The sequence below is a fragment of the Dioscorea cayenensis genome, chromosome 18, assembly GCF_009730915.1.
Source record: "Dioscorea cayenensis subsp. rotundata cultivar TDr96_F1 chromosome 18, TDr96_F1_v2_PseudoChromosome.rev07_lg8_w22 25.fasta, whole genome shotgun sequence".
In the NCBI taxonomy this organism is placed as follows: domain Eukaryota; kingdom Viridiplantae; phylum Streptophyta; class Magnoliopsida; order Dioscoreales; family Dioscoreaceae; genus Dioscorea; species Dioscorea cayenensis.
The window spans coordinates 12,088,349-12,103,405 of NC_052488.1; the positions used below are offsets into that span (position 1 = coordinate 12,088,349).

Below are 15,057 nucleotides of genomic sequence, written 5' to 3' on the forward strand. Positions count from 1 at the left end.
GTCTGAGATATATTGAAGTCCTGGAATTTGAACAAATATTAACTTGTTTTTGGAAGACATTATTTGCAAGTTGCCTACTAAGGCATCCGAGCCTCTGCATGGATTTGGCGGTATGAAGTTTTTATATGTCCTATACTTGCAGGAAAATATTCTGCTCAGACCAACAATTCTTGCATCACTCAGTCTGTGAACATGATTATATTAAATATTAATCATTTGGTTTATATCACTCATTTAGTTGTTTTAGGTGTTCATTATCTGTTGACCTGTATGTTGCTATGAATGGGTTTTTTTTCTTCAAGTATTTGCGTCTTACTAGTCTCATTAGATGTAAGTATGACCTATATTAGAATGAAGTTTTAAGTGAACTTTTTTTTATCATTGTCATACCTCGTCTTGGGTCAATCAAAATGAGTCTTGCTTTGTTTCAAAAATGTATTTAAATGTGTTGCTATCTGCTTAAGCTTGAATAATTACATTGTAGGATATCCACATCCTTCTTCTCGTTCTAAAACTTAGTTTGTAGAATGTTTATGTGTATTTGCATGTTTTTCTTTGTGGTTTTTTGTTAGTGTTGTCACAATGTTGCCTTCTTGATTGGGATTGGTTACTAGTGTTGATTTATTGAATATGCTCCTAGTTAGAGCTAAGAGACCCTTTTAAAATTAAGAGTATAGCCCTGTCCTATGAATACTAGTCAAAAATATTGGGCAAGTTCAAAAGTCTGTACCTTTTGCCCATAGCATCATCCTTAGTTTTTCCTTTATGCAGTGTGATCTATTTAGGAAGGTATTAGATCTAATCTAATGTCACATACAGACATCCATTCCAAACAAATTTATTTTCGTATGTTTGGGAAAGGTGACATCTTTAAATGTTGGAATAGAATAATAAATGGATATCATTCTTAGTTTTTTTATCAAGCTGTTACTCTATTAGTTCACATTAATAGCTTTCTGATATCAATGCAATGCAGGTGCGTGATTTTTAGTCTCTCAAGGTTGAAGCACGGCGCATTTTCATTTTTGAAGTTAACTGCTGGAACAGTGAGATCTAGTCTTCGCTCTAGTACTTTGAGGAAATTATTGTTTCTAGTTTGTCGAACTTCTCATATTTAACTTTCTAAATCTCTGTCCCAATTCTGTTTTAGCCTAAATGGATGGCACCAGCAGTGTTGTGTAACGAACCATCAAATGAGAAGTGAGTTTCCTTATCTATAGTTACACATAAGCACCTTATTATTTTTAAGATATTTCTAGTATAACTCATAGTTTTATTTGGCCTGGTGGCATTCATTGATGTGCTTGTTGACTTGAGCGGTTCTCTTGTGAAGTGGAATGCTTGTTTAGTTTTTCTTTTGGGCAAGAGCAAAAAATAATGCCCACTTTGCTACTGTCTGCATTTTTCTCATTCAGAAGACTATCTGAGGAATGCTCTTTATGTCTTTATAATGTATATACATATATAGTAGAATTTGCAAGTCCAAAAGAATTTGTGGTGGCTTGTGGAGTTTCTTAATTAGGGTGTTTTTCTTAGGTTTGGCCCCAATTGAAAACCAGGGGACAACAAATAGACAAATATGGAAAGACTGTATGGCTAATTGTGAGCAAAAGGGATTGAACTTGAGTTGTTTGGTTTTAAGTTGTGTAAATAATAGTGATGGCACTTGAGTTACCGAAGGATGCATGAATGTCATGAACTAGATTCCATTTCCTTGAATGAATGAAAGAATTTGACATTGTTATATAGGTGCTTCAGTACTGTTATTGGAAGTATATCAATATATGAAACAGTGAAATGTTTTTCGTGTACCATTTGATTTGTGAATTTTTTTTTTCTCATCTAACAATGGTTTCTAGTAAGCTCCATGCAAAATTATGCCGTCTCCGCCGTTTGTATTTTGTCAAAATGATTTAGGGCCTGTTTGGTTCAGAAGTGTCTGACCAAAGTGGTGGAAGTGTGGAAGTGGCACTTCAGTGGAAGTGAGGTTTTCAGTTGAAGTTGTCACTTCTGTGTGTTTGGTTCATAATGGAAGTAAGCCAACAGTGATCACTTTCTTGTGTTTGGGTTGGGGAAGTGAGCATCCTGTAAACCTGACTTCAGCAGTTCCTAATGTTTCGTTGGCAAGGAAGTGCAATTCCACTCACCACTATTTTTACCATGGTGAGATTACCTCCCTAAACTTGATAGTGAGGATATTGTAAAGTTGGACATGAATTTAGTTTAGTTTTTATTTTTTTATAAACAATTAGATAATATGATTATTAATAATTTTTAAAAGTTTATCATGATATATTTTATTTTTTAGGTGTTGTGAACATGAAAGAACAGGATATAGTAAAATTTTTGTTTATTAAAAAGCGAAAGGAGAATCAAAATCCATAAATTTGAATTCCAAAAATTGAAGTATCCATTACAATATTACAAATTCTAGTTTTTACAACTCCAGACTTTTACAACTTCCAATATAACTTCGAGCTTTTACATATTAGTGCCGAGCAAAGGCATGTCAATAATAAAAACAAAAATAGAGCTGTGAAGTTGAATCCTTCATGCTAACATGGTCGCCGAGCCGATGAAGACTGCAGTATGCTCCGAGCTTTTTACAAACCTTGGCTCGGTGTGCAAAATCGAGTATGAAGCACTTCATGGGCAATAATATATATATATACAATACATAAACACCAAATTGAATTTCACGAAGAAATGCAACGAGTAGGCTGCAATGGAGACAAGTAATGCTCCATTGCCCCGCCCATACTAGTTACATGATAAAGGGACACACGTGTGAAGTCGAACCCTCAAGAGACTTCATTTCAATTGGGCAACAACCATGGCTACAAAAATTTGGCCCTGCCAGTGCACCCAACTAAATGGAAGCACACATCGAGGATACATTCATATGAATAGTTACATTGCCTCGATTGCTTGTTAAAAAAACATTGCCTCATCATTGCCAAAATACACGTACTGCTGACTAGAAAACAAACATAAAGAAAATACAAAAATATGAATACATGAACCACAAAAAGCATGACGAGTAAATCAAAGAAACATTGGTGAAGAACATAAACAAATTAAACAAGACAAACCAAATAGGGAAATAACCTGCAGAGGCAAATAAATCAAAACCACGTGATTATGTCTACATATGTCTAGATAGCTGCATCATAGATAGTGTCATAGATAGAATACCATAGAACAAGGCCACATACTACTGACCATGTCCACAAGCGATCGATTGCATGCTAGGTCATCGACGAAACAAAATGTAACATGATTGTTTGACCAAGTGCATGGGATGAAACTAGTGCAAGATCACGGACCTAATATGGATCGCGAGATAATGCATAAAGCGGTCACGAGATAATGCATAAAGCAGTCATGTCCCAAACAACCCTTTTAGCTAAACAAGGTCCGAGTAATCCCTACGACGAACCAACATTCAAGCAAGGTTGGCGAGATACTTCGAACCCAGGGCCTCCCTCATCTCTAACCGTTTAACCATGAACTTTCTCGCTTCAGTTTCTCTCTCCTGGAGATAATCAAACACATCTTCCAGCACATGCTCAGTGAAGCCCTCAACTTCCATAACCCTTGAATACAGTGTTTCTGACCAATGTGTAGGGTTTCTAATTGCCTTGCCATTTCCCCGACAAGCTGTCACCCGGATCGACCATCATTGGAATGTCTTTTGCTCCCCTTTGTTCGTTGGGACCTCATGCTCGATGACGTTGCAAGACTACGCGCAATTGGAGGTCTTTGAATTCCAGGGCCGTCATCATCACTATTAGGTTGATCGACTGGTGAGTCCGAGTTCTCATTCTCATTATTTTCGTCTCCAATAGTTTTTCTCTCAAAATCGGAATACTGGAGATGTCGCATATGACCCTGTCGCACTATCCTCGCCATAAATAATCCGTAACCCTTCATAGTTTTCAATAGGTTTGTTGATGAAAGCTTTTGCAGCTGGATGTGCATGCATACAAAATCCAAAAAAAAAACAACATGACTATGGTGAACCACGGATAACAAAGCATGCGACTAACCAACAAACAAAAGAAATATACCTCCAGTATAAGTGAATGCAACGATTGGGTCAAGGGTAATCATTTTCGTTTAGTCGTCCCATCCATCCCCCACTCAAGTCTCTTGCCTTTTTTTAATCTCCACGTGATCGAGCCTTCGAGTTGTCCGGTAGTGGTTCTCAACATTTTCATCTGTAAAAGTCGAGTGTTAAATTTGGTGTTCACTGCCGATGCAGCACGGGCAAAAGCAACTCTTTTGAAAGATTTGTCACACTTCAGCCCTTTATTGGCTTGCTCAACCAACACCGGAATCAGAAAATTATCAAATTCTGCCTTCCATCTCTTATTGGGAGTTCCGCGTTTTCCTTTGGCAGCCCTCGCATTCGCACTGTCGTTTGCGCAATTTCCAACTTCCATGCTCGATGAAATTCTAATTATGAAAACTAATGATGCATGTCAGATGGTGCGTGCAAGATACTAGATTGAACAAGATGGTATATGCTATATGATGCAGGAATATTCATAAATAATGAAAATGTCCATGCATGACAAAGAAAAAAACCACACAAACTCATGAAAACCCAAAACCCAAAACACAAAAAAAACAAATACCCAATAAAGTGTTGAAGATAGCATAGCATGAATAACATTTGAAAAGAGCAGACATACATTGCAGTAATATAAAGCAATTCATAATTCTAGAAAGAGTAGTTAATACAATTCATCCGAACAACCATTGCTAGCATGTCTAATACAGTCAAATGTATGCTTGTACCGCATAAATTTAATACATGCAAGATATGAAGATGTTCATGGAAATCATTCTGGGAAAGCAAATTAAGCAGGCAAAAAAACACATCAACTAAAAATAGCATTCAGATACTGCCAGAATATTGACACATCTCATTAGCGATTCTATCCCTTTACTCGACCCACTGTCTATTCTCTTCACGTTGTTCTCGCTGTGAACGCGGCTGCGATGCAAGAACCTCATCATCCTGCAATCTTCTGTCATGGAAGATTTGATCGCTTGGATCAACACCTGCTATGTAATTATGAATGATACAACACGCAAGAACCAACAAAACTTGAGTCTTGAAAGGGAAAAACGGGTGGGAGGTCAAAATTTTGAATCGATTCTTTAATGTGGCAAATGCACGCTCAACACGTGACCGCAACATAGAATGCCTTAAGTTGAATAATTCCTTTGGGTTCATTGGAGCCCTTCCGTTTTGTTCTTTTAAATGGTATCGAACACCTCGGTAAGGCGCAATGAACCCATTCATGGTCGTATATCCCGCATCAACCAAGTAATATTTCCCTACAAGAGTTTACTACGATGAATCATAATTCAATTGCAAAAGGTTGAGGATCTAAAAGGTAAAGACAAGATTGGCAACCTTCTATTATCTTGAGGCCCTCAGGTTGTGGCCGTGATATTGCGTCTCTTAATACGGTGAAATCATTTGCAGATCCTTCCCAACCAACAAGTACATAGGTGAACTTGAGGTCTGGGTTGACTACCGCTAGCACATTTTGCGTTGGTCCTTTCCGACCACGAAAACGTGGTAACTCTAACGGGGGAAGGGACGTATCAACATGCGTACCATCCAACAACCCAACACAGTCCTACAGGACAAGTAAGCGTTATGGACATATCAATTGGATGTAGTAATTATCTTCAAAATTTTCTATAGGATTATGACATACTTACTTTGAAGTGAGGATACCAATTTGGGTTAGCTTCAATCTCGGGGTGACAGATCCCACTAGGAGGTTGTACAAAGTCATCACGTAGTGCACATACCGCAGTTAGAACATTATTAAAATATCTGCTAATTGTTTCCCCTGACCGGAGAAACTCTATTCGCATTGTTCTATTCTTCGTATTGTGCCCAACTATGTGTAGGAAAATTGCTAGTTGCTCCTCAATGGACACATGTCTTGTATCCACAAGTAAGTGGCTATCACGCATAATGGAGGATAAATGCATGAACGGCCCTACATCCATCCTAAGGTAACTAACACAGTAGTCTTGTCCACCCCTTAATATACGTTCCATGTGGCGCTTCCTAGTTAGGTCTCTGAAAAGAGAAGGCTGTCGAGACCTTGACACCCTAGGTTGGTGCATTTCTTCAAACAAAAAAGCAACTACTACAACAATTGTTGTGAATGCGGCTGTGAGGGGTATGGCATGCTCATTATGAACCCAACTATCCATTTAGTCAAATTTGTACACCCTAGCATTACATAAGAAGGAAAAATTAAAGCAGGCAAATAATTGTACATCATTCCAAAGGAGCATTGCATATATAAGAATAACAAACTGAGACACACTAGCATTGTATAAGGACAAAATTAGACAGCATTCCAGCAAAGCACACAATGAAAAAAGCATAGTAGAATTATAGCATGCAGTAAGGACATAGGAAAATATCCCACATAGGCAATGGTTTCAGAATGAAATTACCAAAAACCTGCATAAATATGGACCTCCTTGGCCACACATGCATAAATATGTATGGTAGTAGCACTAAAAAAAAAAAAATAATTTCATCACCTCAGAAATCTTATAGAGGAATAAATTACATAATAACTAAAGGTATATGATTGAATAACAAACCGTTTCATAACTAGCATTGTTTCAAAAACTTTTACTAAGCAAGAGATCTTAGACATGATAACTAAAGCCATTGAAAATCAAACAATTTCATAACTATTAGAGAATGAAAATACCAAAAGAAATATGATTGAATTAAACAACTAATTGCAACATTCTGCAGGTTAAAAGGATTATAAATCTGACATTAACTCATAACTATTAGAAAATGAAAATACCAAAAGAAATGTGAATGAATAACACAACTAATTGCAACATTCTGCAGGTTTTGACATTAACTCATAACTAGTACAGAATGAAAATACCAAAAGAAATGTGAATGAATAACACAACTAATTGCAACATTCTGCATGTTTTGACATTAACCCATAACTATTAGAGAATGAAAATACCAAAAGAAATGTGAATGAATTAAACAACTAATTGCAACATTCTCGAGGTTAAAAGTATTCTAAATTTGACATTAACTCATAACTATTAGAGCATGAAAATACCAAAAGAAATGTGAATCAAGTAAACAACTAATTACAACATTCTGTAGGTTAAAAGGATTATAAATTTGTCATTAACTCATAACTATTAGAGAATGAAAATACCAAAAGAAATGTGAATGAATTAGACAACTAATTGCAACATTCTGCAGGTTGAAAGGATTATAAATTTGGCATTAACTCATAACTATTAGAGAATGAAAACGCTAAAAGAAATGTGAATGAATTGAACAACTAATTGCAACATTATGCAGATTATAAGGATTATGAATTTGACATTAACATACAGAAAATTCGAAAGTCAACCAAAAATGTTAATCAACAAATCTAGTGTCATTAACTCATGAAGGTAATACTATTGCATGCGACTTTGCTAACAACCATAGTTTCAAAAAAATTTTTTTACTAAGCAACATAACATAATATTAAACAAATATTAATCATAGATCTACCATGAAGAAAAACCAAAGAATATGGACTAAAAACATCGACATACATTGCGGATCAGGAAGGATTAAACAAATATTAATCAAGCAACATAACATAGATCCCGGTTGCAAAACAGGTGATTCGAGCAACATGTTATGAATAATTGTGTCCAAGCACACCTGAAAAAGAACAAACAAATCAAAATCCATGAAGAAAAGAGAAGATCACAAAATTTGCCTGAACCCTGATGTAAGACAACCATAGATCTGGCCATGAAAACCACAAATTGAAGAGCATAACATCAACCCGTAGGTTATAATCACATATGAGTTAGTAGTCAACTAAAAAGCAAATAAAAAACAAAAGGAAAATAAACATCGAGGCAAAAATCGTAAACTCATCATCCAAATCAATGGAAAAAATTAACAAATATAAAATGCAAAGCACGGCCAGTAAGATATCAAAACCCTACCAAAAAAACCATGAAGCCAACAGCTTGACTTCCAAATTTAGTATCAAACAACATATCAGGCCTCCAGTTAATGGCCGGAAAGTGGAAAAAAAATGAAAAACACCGAAAGATTGAAAATATGGTGAAAAATCTGAAGACGTAGATAAAAAACAGGGCTACAGATGATCCAAACGACAAAAAAAACCCCAACCCTGGAAAACCACATATTTCTCTATGAGAATGAGGATGTCGGAGATGCGAGGATGCATTACCTCAGGTGCGCCTCGGCTACGAGAAAACCCCCGACTAGAAAACCATGGCAAACGAGAAAACTCCGGACTGTAAAACCACGGCAAACTGAAGAAGCGGTGGGAGACAGAAGAGCCTCTCAACGGGAAAATGAAAACCCTAATGTAGAAGTGACGATGCCATTACAAAGGGGAAAGTGAGGATTCGAAGCGATGGGAAAGACGAGAGGCCGAAGTGATGGATAAAAGCGGTGATCCGAACGAGGCCTGACAATCACGTGGGCTGTAAAGTCCACTTCAGCTAACAGTGAAAAAACCCGGAAAATCCCACTTCCCCTTTTTTTTCTCTAAAGTGGAATGGGTGAAGTGGATGGATAATGGAGGTGTCACATCACCACTTCGGGCTCTTAACCGGTGAAACAAACAGGTTGAAGTGGGTTAGAAGTCACCACTTCGGTCACTTTGGGCTCCACCCCTGTGAAACAAACAGGCCCTTAACCTTTAAGATTTCTGCTGCAATGAAAAAGTTTATCATTTATCTGGATAAAAAAAAGATCGCAATAGTTAGAAATGGTCTAAAGACAAAAAACCAATAGTGTTACACATGAATTCATCGAGCAAATGATTAAACAAAGATTTGAAGAATGGAGATGACATTTGACAACAAGGAGTCAGTTCATTGACATGGTAGTTTGGGTTTTTAGGACTATTTTTGAATAATGTTTGGTTATGAACCCTAAATAAATCATTTTTTTAATGATAGGACAACAGATCATGGGTTACATTTTTAGAAGAAGCTGCTCAATGTGTGCTTATCTCGATGAGCAATTTAATCATATAGTAAATATGACAATTATGACATAATCTTTCTCGCTGTCCAAATTTCATCTTAACAAACGAGTGGATGATCTTTTGATTAGCGAGCATTGCGAAAATCAAAAGCTTTGATTGATCATCAAATGTATCTTGTTCTCTAATCTCAATTCAACTTGAGAAATTGTTAAAAACTCTCTAATTAGCGAGATTGCAAAATCAAAGCTTTTATTGATCGGTAGGTCGTTGGATATTCTGCTTTTTAACCATTCTCACTATTCTCGTGTTTTTGGATCTTTGTTGTCCTCTAGAAGCTCCATGCCTTCCTTTTCCACGCATCGAGCTAGCAAACACATTTGCTAACACCGGAAAAAAAGAAAACAAGGAGAAAAAAATAAATCATAACACCCTCAGTAGAAATATGTGTCATGAATATTAAAATATATAATTCAACCCCGAATAGACAAAATAATAGTACAAAATTGTGACAAAAGCCGCCTTCATTGTTGTAACCAAAAGCCAAAAAGAAGCACATGTACAAACACCTGCTTTTTTTGCTGTTTTCTTTTTAATCTGCCAAAAAGAAGCTTAAAAAGAAAAGGAGGAAAAAATCATCGACGCAAAAAAACAAAAATCACAACGAGTATCATCAAATACAAAATCAGGGTTTGAAAGCCGCTCATTTTAGGCCATTCACGCACATTAACAAAGCTAAGGCTTTTAAAGTAAAATTCCACAAATAATCCTTAGCAAATATAAGTGAAAATAACATATAAACAACATTTTACATTGATATTTCTCAATCCATGAACTTCAAAGCCAGATTTAATTTAGAAAGTACAAAACATAATAATGGCAAACAGACCTCAAACTTAGAAACCAACTAATAATCTCTTTACATTGGCATAGATAAAAAAACTCATCAAAGTGTTCTGCTTTGAGAAGAGAAACCAGAAACAACATAGAGCAATCCAAAGGATAATTCCACACAAAATTTGATAGTACTTAAGATTTGACTAACTTTCATGTTTTATTCATTGGCAAAGGAGAAAAGGGGAGAATTTGTGGGCATTTATTGGAGTCTTTGGTGTTGCCATAACAAGCTGATTTGGAATAAAAGTTAAGATTCAATGATATCATGTAGGTTGTCAGTGTTGGGTTGGTGCCTTTGAAAACAATATGGCTGGATGCAATAGTCAAATCTCATGCTACTTCCATGAATGCATGCAGTACATCAGGTCCACAAAGTGGTGTAAACCCAAACAAAGGTGGAAATTAAAAAAAAAATTAATGTTGACGCGGCAGTTTTTTCAGAAAAGAGTGCTAAATTTGTTGTTCGGGATTGGTTAGGGAGATTTATGGATGGTCATTCTCAAGTTTTTTCTTGGGATCACTAGGCTGAACTCATTGGAATTGATGGAGATAAGAGAGGTAGTCACTTGGATTAAACAGAGAGAGAAAGGGTACAATCATGTAATTTGTGGAGAGTGATTCTTCTTCAGTAGTGCAGCTTATTCATGCTACAAAAGAGCTCCGTAGTTGTATTGGATTGTTGGCACATAATTGAAAGAGAAGCATAGTATTTTTATCTCTAGTACTTATAGTTGAGTTCATACAGAGGTGGTGTGTGAATTGTGTCACTCATTCGCTAGCCAGAGCGTCACATTCCTTGGCTGGTCTTCATGTTTGGGGTTATGCCCCTCTAGATTGTATTTTATTTGTCTTGTCAAATGACTTATTAACAGATTAAATGTCTTTCTTTTTTAGAAAAATATCAATCACAAAACACTGTTTGATACGCTTATCAAAAAAGTTAGGGGATTGAATCTCTTGTCCCTCCAACAGTTTGTTTACATTGCTAAAAACCAAAAAAAAAAAACTTAATCAATTATAAATTCATTAAACAGATAAAAATATACAACTCATATAGACCAAGACTTGAGTGAAATATTTAAAAAAACAGAGTACAAAAATGCATGGTAGTCCAAATTATCACTTCAGATTGTAAACATATATAGTTAAAAAAATATTCTTTTATATTTAGCAATACATTTATTATTATTATTATTATTATTTCGAAATATAGATAAGGATGGGTAAAATTCAAACTGTCTATTTTTTTAAATTAGGAGCACTACAAAAAAATTGAGTCATGAACGGTAGATTTTTATATGAGCCACTCGAACTCTATACATAAAAAAATATTTATATAAATATACCCTTTTATAAAACTCGAAACCACATGCATACTCTCATTTATTGTTTCATGAATAATTTTTATTAATTATGTGATATTAGTTATATATATTTAAGATTTTGTATAATTTTTGTATAAATTTTTAAATAAAGGTATATTTATAAATATATTTTTGTATATTTTTTTAATAAATATTTTTAAAAATAAACATAGATATAAATGAATAAGAAATTATTCTTTTAATAGAAATGAGTTTTGAGTGTTGGTGACATTAATATATAAAACCCCCCTCTCCTTCCCTTTTGCCCCATAAAAAACCCCCTCTTTGATGGAGTTAATTAGAGTCATTTATAAAGCCAATGGAAACCTCATAAAGCAGACCCTCAGTCTTACAAAACCCCTTCTCACTTGGAGCCATCACAAGTCTCACCCGTTCAACGGCTGCCGGTGAGATCTCCGGCCTTCTTTTTTTTTTTCTCTTCTATATCTCTACAGCGATCAAAGTTCTTGTTCCTAATTTTAATCGTATTAATGGTATTGTTTGTTAGATTTGGATAGGAGTGGTCCTCTGATGGTGTCATTCATATGTTTTGGTGTTTTTCTTGAGTTTTTGTTATTAGATTCATAATTTTTCTATTTAAATTCTCATTGTTAAGATGATTTTTATGATTAATTGAAGGAATAATATATATAAATTCTCACTGCTTGCAATAAACAAGAGAATGCCAGTTTATAGTTTTCTTTCTGAGAGCGCTGCTTGCAATCAAACAAGAGAATGCATTTCGGAGTTTCTGAAAGAGATGTGAGAAGTTCAAGCTTTCTAAAACTACGTTGCTAAATATCATTAACTTGAGGCCATCCAGCCAACCTCTGATTTATTCGGTATTTGCCTACTGCTTGCTTTATTGATTGCATTATTTTGTATACTTTAGTTGCGATTTTAGTTTGTTTGATTTTAATTCAAATCTTTGATCCCCTCTGAAGCAATTTTTAAGTGTGGAAAATTCCAGATTACACTGTGGAGACTTGTATCCAGAAATAAATCAAGTCATGGCCATTATTGATGCACAACTTACGATGAATTAACTTTGTTCACCATTTTTGTTCATATTTCTTTAAATCTTGGTTAAGTGAGCAGGGTTGCTTTCATAAATTTGTTGAGATTAAACTACATTGGGAGTTCGATGTTTTCTCCCCTATTTTTTCCCTATTGCAAATGGTGGCATACTTTCTTCAAGTTTTTATGATGTTGTTGTTTTACTTAATAAACAAAATATAGCCTTTTATGCATATAGATGTTATGGTAAAATTTCAGCTTCCATGTTGTTTTGGCAATTTACTTTAATAAGAAAAACTGAATCTGACAACACAATTAGTTGTTTGATGAAACACATTAAATTTTAGTAACCCATGCATATAAGTATAGAGGGATGGTTCTAGCTATGTGGGAACATTGAACAAATAGCTCGGAAGAACCTACTGGAAAATGAGAAGAATAAGCAAAGTGAGGCAAACTTGTTATTTTCATTCATCTCAGTGTGACCTACAATCGGCATGCCTTTGCTGAGAGGGGACATGTTTGTAGTTTAAACCTAGAAATTATGTGATTCTTATATGTACTATTAAGTTGGCCATAGAACTACAAGTCTCCGCACTTATTTTTCATTTAGGCCTGTACATACTTAACCTAAATGAAATACTTTGAGATATATGTGCATATATATATATATTGTTTTTTTGTGGTTTTTATGATTTGCGCCCTGTTATTTTTTAGCTTATAGAGTCGTAGATATATAAATTCTCACTGCTTGATTCATGGTTAAGGTGAATGTTTTATGTATGTGAGAATAGGAGAAATAATTTGTATATTTCATTAGTAAATAAGTACAAGGATATATATAGAGAAATACTAGGGTTTTGTGGTATGGGCCCAGTATGGCCCATTAACCAAATATAAACTATAACATAACTCTAACACTCCCCCTCAAGCTGGAGCATATATATCGAAAGCATGCCCAGCTTGTTACATAGATTACTAAAGACTTTAACATTTAAACCTTTGGTGAAGATATCCGCGAGTTGCTCGAGACGATCGGGTATACGGGCGTAGAGATGACTCCTTCGATGCACTATATCACGAACATAGTGACAATCAACCTCCACATGCTTGAGTACGCTCATGGAATGTTGGATTATTTGCAATGAAGATGGCGGCCTGGTTATCACACAACATCTGCATAGGTATTGTGATAGGGAATCCCAACTCAGATAGAAAAGACTGCACCCAAACCATCTCACAAGCTATCTGTGCCATCGATCTGTACTCTGCTTCTGCACTTGATCTCGAAACCACATTCTGTTTCTTGCTTCGCCAAGTAACCAAGTTTCCACCGACATACGTCATGAGCTCCGAGCGAGACTTTCTCGTCTCCTCTATCACCAAAGATAACCCCGAGTCAGAATATGCTGCAACGTCTAGGTGACCATGATTTTTGTAGAGAAGACCTTTGCCGGGAGCTCCTTTAACATATGCAAGAACCCTCAGAGCACCCTGCCAGTGAACTTCTCGTGGCTCATGCATAAACTGACTCAGGAGTCCAACTGCGTAACATATATCAGGACGAGTAACAGTTAGATAAATGAGCTTGCCAATCAAACGTCTGTATTGACCAGGATCTTTGAGAAATGGGGAAGATGTCTCCCAAAAGGGTGGTGACTGCTCAATAGGTGTATTCTCTGGTTTACAACCCAATAAACCAGTCTCCTCAAGTAAGTCCAACACATACTTCCGCTGTGAGAGCGTCATCTTTCCTTTGGCATATGCAAACTCAATACCAAGGAAGTATCTGGGTCGTCCCATGTCTCGTGTAACGAAATGCTTCATTAAATGCTCCTTAGTTCTCTGAATTCCCTGGCGATCACTACCCGTCAACAAGATGTCATCGACATATACCGCAAGTACAACACAACCAGATGAAGTGTTCTTATAGAACACAGAATGATCCACATTACACCTGCGAAAACCATCTGCAATTGCAATTACACTAAATTTGTCAAACCATGCACGAGGACTTTGTTTCAGACCATAGATCGCTTTCTTGAGCTGACAGACTAGATTCTCCCCCTGAGCAACATACCCCGGAGGTTGCTCCATAAACACTGTCTCAACTAAGTCTCCATAGAGAGACATTCTTCACATCAAGTTGACAGAGTGTCCATGATCGATTCATAGCTACCGACAGTAGAATGCGAATGGAATTCAGACGAGCAACTGGTGAAAAAGTCTCAGCATAATCAACACCATAAGTTTGAGTAAAACCACGGGCCACTAACCGGGCTTTGTAGCGATCAAGCTGTACCATCCGCTTTGTGCTCGACGAGAAGACCCATCGGCAAGTGGCGATCTCGGCATCGGCGAGGCGAGGCACAGCGCCCATGTACCACGAGATCTCAAGGCTTCCATTTCCTCATCCATTGCCGTTTGCCATTGTGGAAGCAAACGCGCATCCTGGTAGTTCCTGGGAATTGACTCAGCAGACAAGGAAAGAGCAAATGTGCGGAAGGACGGGTGAAGATTATCATAAGAAACAAAAAGGGAGATGGGATGTTTAGTACAAGAACGAATACCTTTGCGAAAGGCAATGGGAAGATCAAGAGACGGATCTGCATGGTCCGGGGAGAGGACCGGAGGGGGCGGAGCTGGCGCTGGTACACGTTGGCGTCGATGATAAACCTGTCCAAAACGACCAACATCTGTATCCAATGGAGGAGGCGTCACAC

The 15,057-nt window shown here is 36.4% G+C and overlaps 1 protein-coding gene and 1 long non-coding RNA gene across 2 annotated transcripts; one reads left to right on the plus strand and one right to left on the minus strand.

Moving 5' to 3' along the window:
* Positions 1-997: 997 nt before the first annotated feature.
* On the plus strand, positions 998-1,719 carry LOC120282591. The gene is made up of 2 exons (XR_005542992.1): positions 998-1,200; positions 1,537-1,719. It is a non-coding gene; the product is annotated as an uncharacterized LOC120282591 (long non-coding RNA).
* Positions 1,720-4,951: 3,232 nt separating this feature from the next.
* LOC120282790 (protein ALP1-like) lies at positions 4,952-5,901 on the minus strand. The gene is made up of 3 exons (XM_039289635.1): positions 5,743-5,901; positions 5,429-5,657; positions 4,952-5,349 (listed from the first exon to the last, which is right to left on the minus strand). Exons 1-3 carry the CDS (start codon positions 5,899-5,901, stop codon positions 4,952-4,954), a joined length of 786 nt encoding a protein of 261 aa, XP_039145569.1.
* Between the last annotated feature and the right edge of the window lie 9,156 nt (positions 5,902-15,057).

What these genes read in the sequence shown, in the direction of transcription:
- LOC120282790 (XM_039289635.1), bottom strand. Translation starts at nt 5,901, where the DNA reads ATGCGAATAGAGTTTCTCCGGTCAGGGGAAACAATTAGCAGATATTTT. An exon ending in ATTGGTATCCTCACTTCAAA is followed by an intron (nt 5,658 to 5,742) that starts GTAAGTATGTCA and finishes CTTGTCCTGTAG; the next exon opens with GACTGTGTTGGGTTGTTGGA. An exon ending in GGGCCTCAAGATAATAGAAG is followed by an intron (nt 5,350 to 5,428) that starts GTTGCCAATCTT and finishes AAACTCTTGTAG; the next exon opens with GGAAATATTACTTGGTTGAT.